Source organism: Mustela nigripes, chromosome 4, assembly GCF_022355385.1.
Source record: "Mustela nigripes isolate SB6536 chromosome 4, MUSNIG.SB6536, whole genome shotgun sequence".
Classification (NCBI taxonomy): domain Eukaryota; kingdom Metazoa; phylum Chordata; class Mammalia; order Carnivora; family Mustelidae; genus Mustela; species Mustela nigripes.
This window is the reverse complement of record NC_081560.1, coordinates 63,011,391-63,025,642: the sequence shown is the minus strand read 5'-3', so window position 1 is coordinate 63,025,642 and position 14,252 is coordinate 63,011,391. Positions and strand designations below refer to the sequence as shown.

The following is a 14,252-nucleotide window of genomic DNA, read 5'->3' as shown; positions in this document are numbered from 1 at the left end:
TCTTCTCAGTAGTGCTATATTTGTCTGTGATGTGCCACTTTTCACTTTCTTTTTCTCAATGGAACTTAGAAGCATTAAACACATCTTTCTAGCAGAATTAAATACTAAAATGAAGTTTCTCTATGATGTGTGACTACTTTGACAGTTTCACCTCATCTATATAGGTACAGACAGATATCTGAAGGAAATAAATTTCTGTGTTTACCACAGTAGAAAAAAAAAAAAAAAAAGCTCTTCTAATCACTAAGCACCTAACATTTCTCCTCTGAAAATAAAGGCACAAAGGTAGCAAATGAATACATGTTGCTAGTGAAATAATCAAGAAACAATAGAAAAAGTTTTGAGAAATAAATGCAGGTGAATGAGTGTTGAAAATCTGGCTAAAATTAGTACATTCATAATCTTCCTGGTCTTCACAGTGAGGTATTTTCTCTGCCATTTTTGTTGCACAGTCCACTAAAATAGCTAGTTCAGGATATACATTTTATACTTGTAGCCAAGCATTTCTATTATATTCCTTAACAAAGGAAGGCAGTGTAGGCCCAGGGGACAGATATCATTTGAAAACGTCCTCCCTGAGACTATAGTTGAGCAGAACCAGCCCTACTGTAACATGGCAATTAGGTGTAATTGTTTTCAGCACAGTTGCATTCAATATGCCTTCCGCAGTTTCACAAGCATTTGCTAAATTGCCATAGTTGAAGAAAAAAGAGCAAACTGCTATTTCTTGAAACATTTATTGATCAAATATGTATTTGCTTGTGTAAATATAAACTCTCCAACATTTTTATGTTTTCTTTTTTGTTTTAGTAAGATAGATTTAATTTGCAACTTTAGCTAATAATAACAATACTAATAATATAAGAGGAGGCAACTCAGTGTTTCAAAGGATAATATGATTCCATTTTAAACAGTAAGAACCTGTACAAGATCATGGCATTTAGGTTTAGGGTATCTATCTCTTTGGACCAAATCATGTTATTTGAATCTACTGTGGTATTGTTAGTATGTTTCATAAGACATAGTACAGAGCTGCTATGATCTTTAAATGTTAATGTTCTTTTCTTATCACTTTACTGTGTAGATACCCTTCATGAGACCCAACTCTGCCACAGCTCATCCTCGGAGGCAATCCTGGAAACCTCTTTTATAAGTGTGATTTTAAAAATGTGGATAACACTCTCAATAGAGTACATAAAGTAAAGGAGAACAGCTATCTTGTCCTTCCCATAAGCTTATCACTGCAAAAAGTTGCCTTTGCTTGTCAGGTTTGGATAGAATGTAATTGATTGGTTTGTTGCTTGGACTGACAAGGCAGTTAATTTGCCTGTGTGGATTTTTTTCTATATTTTTCTTCTTCTTCTTCTTTTTTTTTTTTCCTTGCACTAATCAGAAACATTTGATATGTGCATTGTTGAATAATGGTAGATAATGTCTTGTCAGAATTGTCCTATTAAGTAATGTCTTTCCCTCTTGCTTCTTTGGCAAATGATGATATGCAGTGTTTGGACTTACTGAAGAGTTTTGGAAGCCTGTGGGACTTAAATGCAATGTGCTACTCATTGTTGTTGAACAATACCAGTAACAAACAAGAAAGACAATGCATTCCACTAGTCTGCTACTCTATTTCATCCAATTTAAAACATATATTCATATGTGAAATATTACATTGGGAAACAACTATAGACTCTTATTTAATGGTTATTCCTATTTATAATATTCAGCAAACGTGAAAAACTTGTGAAGCATATGCCATTCTAGTTTTGGCTCATTAGTCCTAGTGTGAAAGCACTAATATTATTAGCATGAAACTTTTACAACTTCAAATTTTAAGCTCATTAGTAAAATATATCTGTGTTGATCTCTAGATATTTTTTAGTAATACCCAATTTTATTCAGTCTTCATTGATTTAATATGAACTTTCTGTGTTCGATATAATTTTATTTTTCGTGACCTTAAATTTGAGGTTATGAAATAAGGAGGGAGATTCAAAGCTTAATGACTATACAACCTGCCAACTGAAAGATCTTCATCAACATCTATATTTTTCCAGAGGTTTACAGAATTAAAATTTGATCTTCAAGTTTTAATGATCCAGTTTTAAGTCAACGACAGAAATATGTTGAATATTCCATCACTCCATCTTGAACTGATTTAGAAGAGACTCTTGGCTGAAATTAAAATGTACATATACATGTAATTGTTAACTTGTTTCTTGAAATTTCCTGATTTATAAATGTGGTTTGGACTTCTTTTCAGGTATAGTGGCAATTGAAAATAGTTTAAACTTTAGGAATAGAATAGGCGATGTTTAGATAAGCAAAAGCAAGTGCAAGTATGAAATTGCTGTATGCCAGTACTCTGTAGTTACAGTAAGGAACCTTATTGGATAAGATGTTTAATAAAAGAAATATGTATATACAATATGTATAAACTGAGATTATTAACTTCTCAAAAGATCTTTTAACATTGGAGGAAAATTATTAATAAATAGCATGTAGCAAAACCAGTAGGCATTTTTTTTTCTGGAATAAGGACTCATTATCTCTATGTGAGCTGAAGAGAAAGTTGATAATTATTACTGTTGCTTAATTGTAATAGATAATAAGTAAAATGACAGATTGCCATTTCCTTAAAAGAATATGCTAATGTTCCTCACCCTCCTTTGATATATGGTAAGAAATTACTAGTGGGTCATTTTATTTTAGATTTTTTGAGAAACCATTAAGCCTTGTGGTTTTGGTGTCACTATTCAAAATCCTTTTCACCTGGTTTTAATTAGAATACTACATAATCATCATTCTCTATCTTAAAATCTTCAGTGGTAGATATGCTATTCCATATTTGTTGCTAACCCTAAAATCTTTGTCACACATCACAAATACAAATCTCATAATTCATAAGATCATTGGTACTGCAAACATGTAAGAGAACTTTTAAAGGGAGTAGAATTAAACATTTTCTCCTCATAATCTCCCGAGTGCTCTCATATTTCCACAGTATATAATTAACTCGTTTCCATGATTGGTCCAATTCCTATTCAAAGGAGGTATTAATGTGCCCTTAAAAAAATAGGTACAAAATGATATGTATTTCACAGATGTGTGAAATTGGTAGGTTAGGTAATTGATGGCTATTTCTCATAAAGTAGAGAGAGGAAAAATACACTAATTCTATCAGGAAGGAAATTAAGTGATTCAGAAGTACAGGAAGAATGACATAGTAGTATATATAGTGGTGATTCTCAAACTTTATAGTGCATCAGAGTCACAGGAAGGATTTGTTAAAACACAGATTGCTGTCCATTCCATCTTTTTATTATCCTCTTCCCTACCTTACTCCTCCTGTCTCCCTCCAGTTTCTGATTCAGTAGGTCTGGGATGAGGCTTGAAAATTTGCATTTTTAACAAGTTCCTGAGTGATACTGATGGCCAGGGACCACCACTTTGAGAACCATTTGTATATAATAGTTTTTAAAAGAATCATTGTGTTGTGGTTACATAATTGATAGAAGATGGCATTAATGTCTTTAAAAGAGCCCTTAAGTTTTCCAAATATATTTGTTTCTAGATAAGTTTATAGGAGCTGTATCTATAACATACACTGTCTTTCTTTTTACAAATTCATTTAAGCAATTTTTTTTTACTTTTTAAGTTTTTAATTTTAATTATTATAGGGGCAACACTATTTTATGTAACTAATTTATGAAATTAGTCAAAGAACATAGCCTTTGTACATAATTCACTACTTCGCTTATTTAAAAAAAGGTTGGAAATTCGGGTTATGTTTGAATATGCAAGGGTTAGCTTTAACCTTTATCCATCTTTAGTTTAGAAAGGATATTTATGTATCACTTACATACCATCATTATTCATGTATTGCTTGATGTTTGTCTGATTTTACACTGATGATATTAAAAATAGATTAGTGACCAATAAATAATAGTTATTGTCATTATCCTATTTCATTGTTTCTACTTCCTATCACTTAATGAGACCACTCTTTTTTAAACAGTGTTCCTTATTTTACAAAACTTAACACTCTTTTACTTGATTCACAATATGGAATTATTTTATGAATATTTCAGCAAAATCTATTCAAGGAGTTGTAGAAGGACTTTCTACGGCAGAGTGGAATGTAATGTTTAAAAATTTTTTTTTTTATCTTCTGAAACTATTTTTGACAATTGAAACTTGTTTGAGAGACTCAGCTTTAGGGTTGCATGTATATGAAGATAGATTTTTTTCCTACCTGTCTGAGTCAGCACTATGTAAAATTACATACTATTAAGGATTGTGATTAAAAGTATTTCTGAGATGGACATGGTTTGCAAATACTTTCTCTGTAAGAACATAGGCCTCTTTCTCCCAGTGCTCACTCTTAAGACTTTCTGCAGACCTGCTGATAAGATTCACTGCTGTTCAGGTACATAAGATATAATGAAATTGGATGTTCATGCTGGGTTTTGTAAATAAAATGAGATTGACCCCCAGCTATCATCTCATTTATCTGATTTACATTGTAAAATCAGGATCTACACTATTGATTAGAGCATAATTAGTTAATTATGAGCAGGGAGATACAAAGTTATGTGGGGCTTGAGCACAGCAGGTTGTACTGCTGAAAAATTTCCAAGGGCATGAGCAGATGGAGATCAGTTTATTAAAAAACAAAGCAGACGTGTTTCAGGTATGGAAATGTCTCATCATTCTCTCATGCTATGAGGCGGTACTTGACCTTAATTATGTATTTTTATATGAATTCTTTTTGTTTCATGTTTTATTTTTTTGTTTCCCTTTGGATCTTGTAATCTGGCTGTTACAGATGTAGCTAACTGAATTGATGTTATTATGTTAGTTATCATTAAATATGAATTTGGATTTCAGTAATTATCCAGATACTTTTTTCAGTTAATATACTTTCATGGGTAAAGAATATTTTTGTCTTTCTTACCACTCATTCATTCATTATTGCCTGTGCTAAAAATAGAGGTCTATAGTGGCACTAAGGAAAAATGTTGAAGATCTCCACATTAGTCTTATATTTGTGAGATATGATCTAAAGTACGTTTTCGAATTATTTCATTTAGAAAATGGTCGTATAGATAGTTTGCACTGAAATTGTAAAATACAAGGAGTAAAATGTCTTTACTGATATGAAATGTTATTATGATTGGTAGAATACAAAATTTTGTTTAAGCTTGTATTATTTTAAAAGTTATTTAACTCATGGGCCACAGTGCAGCATTTTCTCCATCCGTTAATATGAGTAATTGAAATAATTGGCTACTATTCAATGAAAGAATCTATCACTACCATTAATAGATTTGTGTAGGTGTTTTAAGCTGCTAGTGAATTTTATTTAAGTAATGTTAATATTAATTCTTTTGATCTTTCTTATATAGAAGTTTTGCACAGAGATCATGAAAAAGTAAGGAACCCCAACCCATCAGTTCTCTCAATATTTAGTCTGTTTCCTTTTGAGTGAAGAGATGTAATAGTATATATTTTCAATCAGTATTTTACTGTATATAGACATGGACCTAAATAAAATGTTCCTTGACATAAAAAATAGTTGTGATTATGAATCAACTTGATAAAAAAAATGTACATTCCTTTTCAAGTCCCATGTATGGATTTTTCTTCCTCTGAAATTTAGCTTGTAAGTTGGCTATAAGTTACATGCATAGGAGGTGCACTCAATTGTTTCAGTTAGTTTAAAAATAGTTATTTAGTGTATTCTAATGAAATTATCAATTGGAAATTAAGAGGGTTAAAGAAATCCTTTGGAATATTGGTTTTTAGCCTCTTTCTTGGTATAGGCAGAAATAAATCAGTTGTTTCTTTTTACTTGTATTCATGTCCTCGGTAATCAGGTAAACCAAGGACTGCATGTTGTATGGATCTTAGACATGAACATAAGTCATTTTCTTCCTCTTCTTTGTCTAGGGTGCTATACTTAACCATATACTAAGTAAGTATTTTAAATACATATAGAATTGTGTTTATATCTGCTTTATTATTTACATTGTATCCTTTATGAATCTGATACCTAGGAAGTTATATTTAGTAATAATCTAATTTAAAAATCAGGTTTCCTTTCATCTTAATAAGTGGGATTCATTTTATCTATTAAAACTGTGATTTTAGAATGCCCTATAGTGTTAACGTGTACAATATTTATTAGGTGTTTAAAGGATACTTCTTTAAGCATTCAATTTGTACTTTATTTAAAAAATCCATAGTATTTATTTATAGGTTAATTTAATATTCTCTTTTAAATATTTTAAGATACTGCCTTTCTACTTAGTATATGTGCTATTGGTATTATAATCTGTTTTTTTATTTTTTACAAAGACATTTGTGTTCTTTAATAAAGTATATTGTGTTATATCATTTGTGGGTCAATGACTGCTCTTGGAAAAGATTTTAAAACATTGTATTCACTATTTTTGATTAATTAGATATATATATTATGTGCTGTAGTTATGTGTTTCCAGGTATATGTGAAAAATAGTAGAGACCATAAATAATAACTTGATCAATAACTACTTCAACTTTGATTCACCTTTTAGATAGCAGAATGATTGCAGACCCTTAGGAGTTTCTGCTTTTCAATTTTTAAAAGAGATCTAAATTTGTAACATGGCCAGAATTTATTGGCTGACAGAAGTTGCTTAAGTTTCAAAGTGGAGTGTGTGTGAATGAAATAATTAATCCAGTATTTTTACCATCTACATTGTTCCTCGGTTTCTTAAGTTCTTAATGGTATCCTTGCATTTGTCTATGATGTATTAATTCTTACAAATCCTGTTGGAGTTTACTTTGTATCATCGAGGATATTTTTGTTACCAGCACGTAAAACTATGGATGTCCTCAGTATTCTAATGTAGAAATAATAGTACTTTTTCCACATGGAAATAATTTTAGCCATTTATAGAAAGAGCTTTAATTTGCATATTTATTAACAGAATGTTGATTTCAAGATTGATTTATTTCTCTTTGTGTTTTTCTTTCCTGGATTTTGACAGTTCCTAAGTATATTAACTATTCTTTTTTTGTTATTTAGTCTTGCAATTGCAGTTTTTATTTCCTGGTGAGTGAGCTATAACTTTAGAGAACTCTTATAACATCCACCTAATTCTGACAAGCAAATTTTGCCTTTCCTCTGAGACCCATTACAAATACATTAGAGTTCCATATGGAGATTAAGTCATTCTAAAAGGTATTACTAATTAAGTACTCAGTAAGGATTATGTTATTTCCAAATGGCATATACTTCATTATCATGTAACAAATTTAGCATATAAAACCTTTCTTTTCTCTGTGCATTTATTCTTGAGCTGGTAACTTGATCTTACAATAAATTGGAATCTGGTACAAACTGGAACTCTATCAGTGTAGCATACTTGTTTTTAAGTTCATTAGCTGGAAATACATAGATATAACAAGAAGAATCACCTGCACTGATGAATGTGAAAAATAAATTAAAATTTACCTTTATATTGATTATGGTGCTTGATGTGAGTTATACACTATAAATCATAATTTCAAGTTAGCTTACACAGCTTTAAGGTAAATATGCAATAATTAGGTTGTAATTTGATATGAACTAGGAAAACATTAATGCCATAACTCTTCACCTATCAAGAGCCCAGATTGGCAATCTGAACTCTTAGGAACATTGCGCAAAAACCTGAAGTGAAGCATAAAGGATTATTATTATCCAAAATTGAGTCCGTATACTTAACTCAGTAGAAGTTCTCATTTTCATGTCTTTTAATTGTCTGTTTGCATAGTTTTACTGAGGTTTTAAGATTTGTTTTCTAAATACACAACAAATTATTGCTCGGGAAATGCTTAGACAAATAGGGTCACAATATCAGAAAGCAGTAGCTGATACTTTTCAAGCAAGTGAGGACCCTGAAAACCTATAAGAAGTTGAATATGAGAATTCAAACAGAACAGCAGTTGGATAGTACTCCAAACATAAAAGGCCGGCATTCTGCTAGACATAGCGACATGTGTTACTTGTATTCATGACCCTGAGATGACAAAGTAAATTATATTTAATGTATTTTCTTGATGAAGCAAAGAATGTGATTCTTTTTAAATTTCCCATCAAAGATGATTGAAATACTAGTTTTATGCTTGAAGGAATATGCACTCAGCTGTCTAGAAGTCTCAACCTCCTCATAAATTCAGAAGTACTCATATTCTGAAGGTTCCTGTAACTGTATGTCAAGTAATTGAAGTTCTAACTATTGAAAGGTAAATAAGTTGAATTGACAAGAAAGAACATAAAATTGTGTGGGCTTGCTATTTAGTCTCTTTATGTTACATTTGATGTTAGCTATATGTTATCTGTAATTTTTCTTAATGCTAGAACAACAGGTATTTGAATAATTTGACTTTTAAATATCCTTTGGTTTATTTATAATGGCATAGTAAATAAAATGCTGTTATTCCTGTTTGATTTTATTTTTCATGTAGCTAGAATTATGGCAGACAGTTTTTTCTAAGGCTGTGTCTTGAGTCTAAAAAAAGGTTTTTGGAAAAGTACGTAAGTTTATTTCATTCATAAAGAGAAAGTTCTAGAGGAAGAAATGCATAAACTTGTGATGTATTGTGTTTTAAATTTCTTTATAACTGAATAACTTGGCTAATTGGCTAACTTTCTGAAACTCTTGATTTCTAAAATGGGTCTTTGGACAATTGGATTTGGTAGCATGTTTGAAATTTTTATATAAATGGAGGTTTATAGTCCCCTTTATTGTGAAAAACAATTGTTTTTCTTTATGTGTGGTTTATAGCACTAGTTCCTTCCCCCTTTTTGCTAATAAAGGTTATTGATAGTAATTTGATATCTTATTCAAGTAATAACATGTATTATAAAATTTTTTTCTTGGTTTCATAGTTGTGGATTTCTCAATGTTTAAATCAGTAAGAGAAACCGTATACAAAGAGAATCTGATAGATTGAAGAAAAGTATCTTAAGTTAAAAGAGCACAAAAAAAAGGATATAATCCTTTCTATAACATGTATACATATTTGTTATTTGCTGTCAAATTTTGGTCTTGTTTTTCCAACTGATGCAATTTTTTTTTTTTTACAAAACAATGAAATAATGCAGATCTTTCTTCATTGTCAGCAGGATGAGATTGTCTGAAACGAAGAATAGGTATGATAGTTTTCTTAGATTTTGTACATCATAGGTGGCAAAGACACTATCAAAATATTTGTTCATAAGCTTTAAGGTGTACTAGGAAGTACTTTGAAAACCCAAATGCATTGAGAGAAAGTGACAGGTAAATTTTGAGAATATTTATATTTGAGAAAAATGATACCACATTCCTAGGATGGTTTTTTTGCTAGGTTGTGTTAGCATGCTGTAAACATTAGACCATACATTTACAATCTACCTTAACTTGGAGGAAGAGTGATAAGGTATAATAAGGTATAAATTGCATAGGATTGATTACACCTTAAGTATTTTGTAATTACAATGTATTAGATTGAATTCATAATCTAGAATTATATGTATCTTATATTAAATGTTTTTAAGCTAATGGGTATATGATTAATTTTTGAATTTCAAAGTGAAATTACGTTAGTTTTGAACACATTTGGCTATACATGTACATTCATTCACATGTTCTTAACATTTTTACTATCAAAGTGTTCTAAATTATATTTACTTTGTTAAGTTTATTCCTGTATTTTGCTTTTTCCTAAAACATTTATTTCAGGTTTAGATTGTCTTTTTCATAGACATTCATTTAATAATTTTGTGAACTAAGCATAGAATTAACCAATGTTGAAATGTATAGTAATTTGCCATTTGTCTTTGAAAAAGATAGTTTTTTTTAATACTATTTAGATATACCATAAATCTGTTTACCCTGCAGGTGTGATGAATGCAGACTGTGCTACCATTTTGGCTGTTTGGATCCCCCTTTGAAAAAGTCTCCTAAACAAACAGGCTATGGATGGATATGTCAGGAGTGTGATTCTTCATCTTCTAAGGTAAGGAGAAAAAATGTCCATAAGAAGAAGTGTTTTACTTCATTTTGATAGCCATATCATACCATCTGCTTCCTAACTTTAAAGAGAATTATAATTGTGAATGACCAACATTTTAATCTAATGCACTTCACTAATATTTTCTGATGGTGATTTTATAGTGCTTAAAATAAGGAATAAACAGCTTTACTAAATTATAGTAGTTTCTTCTGAAATATTTTAGCTGTTTTGTATACTTCCCAGTTAATGTAACATACTAAGTAGTGTTCTAGTCACCAAAGAAAGTCACCCTGTGCTAATTTACCACACCTAGGGAATGGCAAGGAAATTCTGCCTTGAGTAATAAGAAATTTGTTTTGACAAATATATATTAATATATATAAATATGAGTCAACAGAATAACCAATAAAATCCAATTTTATTTTGTAGATGACTCATTAAGTGTATTGTAAACGTTTGATAAAATCTGTTATTTGAGATTGATACGAAATAAGTCAGAAAAAGACAAATACTATATGATTTCACTTATGTGGAATTAAAAAAGCAAGACATGAATATGGGGGGAATAAAAGAGATGTCTATTTTTGAGAAAGCTAGTTTTTATAACCTAAAACTTGTTTTTTATATTTATTTAGCTAAGTGAAAAGAATAAGGTTGTTTAATATTTTATCTCCAAAAATTACTGAAGTTATATTTTTTGAATATCAACACTCTAATCACAAATTGTAGTAATATACAGTTTAAGATTATTATTTCTTTAAAGTCTGTGAATAGTTAGACTCTTGGTACTTTAACTCATTTGACAAAAATATTGAATGTATTTGAACTAAGATATTCTGATCAGCTATAGGTTAATCACATTGTTCTTCCTTAAGTAGACAATGGAAATCAGCTATCTATCCAGGGACATGAAACCGTCTTTCTCAAATGCCATTTAAATACATTTGTCAGTCCTAGAGTTAGTTAAAATTGATATTGAATTCCTTTCAGATGGTGGAATCAAATGTGTGTATATGTGTATGTGTCTTTGTTTTTTTGGCCAAATTGTTGCCTTTAGATTTTAAGTCTAATTTTGAATATTCAAGAACCTTGATAATGGCCAAGGAGAATGGTTTGTGGATTGAGTCTAGTAATTCATTAATGAATGATCCATTTTTAATTTGAGATCCTCCAAAGGATAGAAATTCACTTTTCAGTGAATTTCAGAACATACCAAATCATGAGTAACCCCAAAGGCATAATGGGAGTGTGTATAAATGTTTGCAGTTTTACCTTTTAATAAAATATAGGTTTTTGCAAGAAAAACAAAAACTCCAAATACATATTTTTTAAGTTAAAATGATTACCTAGGTTACCACAGAGGCCATCTGTAAAAATTTACTTATGAAAAACTGCAGAAAAACATTTGGTTATTAAAAAAAAAAAAACCATTTAAAGCATTCTTTAATCAACTTTATTAAAAAATTTTACAGACTTTTATAATGATTATTAAAATAGAAAATAATTTGCATTTTATTTACTAACCAAACATTTTTGCCCAAGATTTTAAATATACAATATCAAAAATTATTTTCCAGGCATTTTACTAAGACCCAGATTTTAATAATAAAAGCTATTGCATGATTAAAAAAATGCTTTACATAAATTGTATTTAAAAATTTTAAAAATAGTGGTTGTACTATAGATCTTACAGAGTTGTCTTATTGGACTCCTTGTGGTATAATACGATTTTTCTAACACATTTCTTGTGTGGAGTTTCTTCCTACCCTCAACAGGCAAATTAGGAAAGCATCTTTTAAAGGATTTATTGCCCTTTATGAATATACTTTTTTGCATACGTTCTTATGAAAAGGTTCTGTACTACTATAAATGTGTATCGTTTATTCAATTTTCTTTTCTTTTTTTTATTTAATTATTTTATTAACATATAATGTATTATTTGCCCCTGGGGTACAGTTCTGTCAATTGTCAGGCTTACACACTTCACAGCACTCACCATATCACATACCCTCCCCAATGTCCATAACCAACCACCCTCTCCATACCCCCCTCCCCACAGCAACCCTCAGTTTATTTTGTGAGATTAAGAGTCTCTTATGGTTTGTCTCCCTCCTGATCCCAACGTGTTTCATTTTTTCCTTCCCTACCCCTCAAACCCCTCACTTTGCCTCTTAATTAAATTCCTCATATCAGGGAGATCATATGATAAATGTCTTTCTCTGATTGACTTACTTTGCTTAGCATAATACCCGCTAGTTCCATCCATATCATTGCAACTGGCAAGATTTCATTTCTTTTGATGGCTGCATAGTATTCCATTGTATATATATATATGCCACATCTTCTTTATCCATTTATCTGCTGATGGACACCCAAGTTCTTTCCATAGTTTGGCTGTTGTGGACATTGCTGCTATAAACATTCGGATGCATGTTTCAGATCATGATTGATTTGTGGTTGTTGAACCAACCTTGCAGCCATTGGTCGTGGTGAATAATCCTTTTAATATACTGTTGGATCCTATTGGCTAGTATTTTAGTGAGAATTTTTGTGTCTGTGTCCATCAAGGATATTGGCCTGTAATTTTCTTTTTTGATGGGGTCTTTGGTTTTTTGGTCAAGGTAATGCTGGACTCATAAAATGAGTTTGGCAGTTTTCCTTACATTTCTATTTTTTTGGAACAGTTTCAGGAGAACAGGTATTAATTCTTCTTTAAATGTTTGGCAGAATTACCTGGGAAACCATCTTGCTCTGGGCTCTTGTTTGTTGGGAGATGTTTGATGACTGCTTCAATCTCCTTACTGGTTATGGGTCTGTTCAGGTTTTCTGTTTCTTCGTGGTTCAGTTTTGGTAGTTTATATATCTCTAGGAATACATTCATTTCTTCCAGATTATCAGATTTGCTGGAGTAGAGTTGATCAATATATGTTTTAATTGTTTATATTTCTATGGTGTTCATTCTGATCTCTCCTCTGTCATTCATAATTTTATTTATTTGGGTCCTTTCTCTTTTCTTTTTGATAAGTCTGGCCAGGGGTCTATAAGTCTTATTAATTCTTTCAAAGAACCAGCTTCTAGTTTTGTTGATTTGTTCTACTGTTCTTTTGGTTTCTATTTCATTGATTTCCGCTCTGATCTTTATGATTTCTCTTCTCCTGCTGGGTTTAGGCTTTCTTTGCTGTTCTTTCTCCAGCTCCTTTAGGTGTTAGGGTTAGGTTGTGTGCCTAAAACCTTTCTTATTTCTTGAGAAAGGCTTGTATGGCTATATACTTTCTTCTCAGGACTGCCTTTGCTGTGTCCCACAGATTTTGAACAATTGTGTTTTCATTATCATTTGTTTCCATGATTTTTTCAAATTTTCTTTAATTTCCTGGTTGACCCCTTCAGTTTTTTTGTAGGATGCTGTTTAGTCTCCATGTATTGGGTTCTTTCCAAATTTCCTCTTGTGATTGAGTTCTAGCTTCAGAGCATTGTGGCCTGAAAATATGCAGGGAATGATCCCTATCTTTTGGTACTGGTTGAGACCTGATTTATTTTTTTGTTTTGTTTTGTTTTGTTTTTTTAAGATTTTATTTATTTATTTGACAGAGATCACAAGGAGGCAGAGAGGCAGGCAGAGAGAAAGGAGGAAGCAGGCTCCCCAATGAGCAGGGAGCCCGATGCGGGGCTCAATCCCAGGACCCTGAGATCACGACTTGAGCCGAAGGCAGAGGCTTTAACCCACTGAGCCACTCAGGCGCCCCTTGAGACCTGATTTGTGACCCAGGATGTGATCTATCCTGGAGAATGTTTCATGTGCACTAGAGAAGAATGTGTATTCTGTTGGCTTTGGGATGGAATGTTCTGAATATATCTGTGATGTCCATCTGGTCCACTGTGTCATTTAAATCCTTTATTTCCTTGTTGATCTTTCCCCTACTATTACTGAATTATTGTTGATGTGTTTCTTTGATTTTATCAATTGGTTCATGTAGTTGCCTGCTCCCATGTGAGGGGCATAGATATTTAAAATGGTTAGATCTTTTTTTTTTTTTTTTTAAGATTTTATTTAATTATTTCACAGACAGAGATCACTAGTAGGCAGAGAGGCAGACAGAGAGAGGAAGGGAAGCAGGCTTAGCAGAGAGCCCAATGCAAGGCTTGATTCCAGGACCCTGGGATCATGATCTGAGCCGAAGGCAGAGGCTTAACCCACTGAGCCACCCAGGTGCCCCATTGTTAGATCTTCT

The 14,252-nt window shown here is 31.5% G+C and overlaps 1 protein-coding gene across 4 annotated transcripts in view; it reads left to right on the top strand.

Annotated features, from left to right (window-relative positions):
• PHF14 (PHD finger protein 14) overlaps positions 1 to 14,252 on the top strand; it is a 206,555-nt gene that overhangs the window by 130,046 nt on the left and 62,257 nt on the right. For 2 of the 4 annotated variants that reach the window (XM_059396776.1, XM_059396778.1), the window contains exons 17-18: positions 9,155 to 9,181; positions 9,909 to 10,026. In XM_059396776.1, the coding sequence (XP_059252759.1) occupies positions 9,155 to 9,181; positions 9,909 to 10,026 (145 nt within the window). Of the gene's footprint in view, positions 1 to 1,084; positions 5,943 to 9,154; positions 9,182 to 9,908; positions 10,027 to 14,252 lie in introns of those variants that run through there. The other 2 variants (XM_059396777.1, XM_059396780.1) reach the window with 2 other exon arrangements.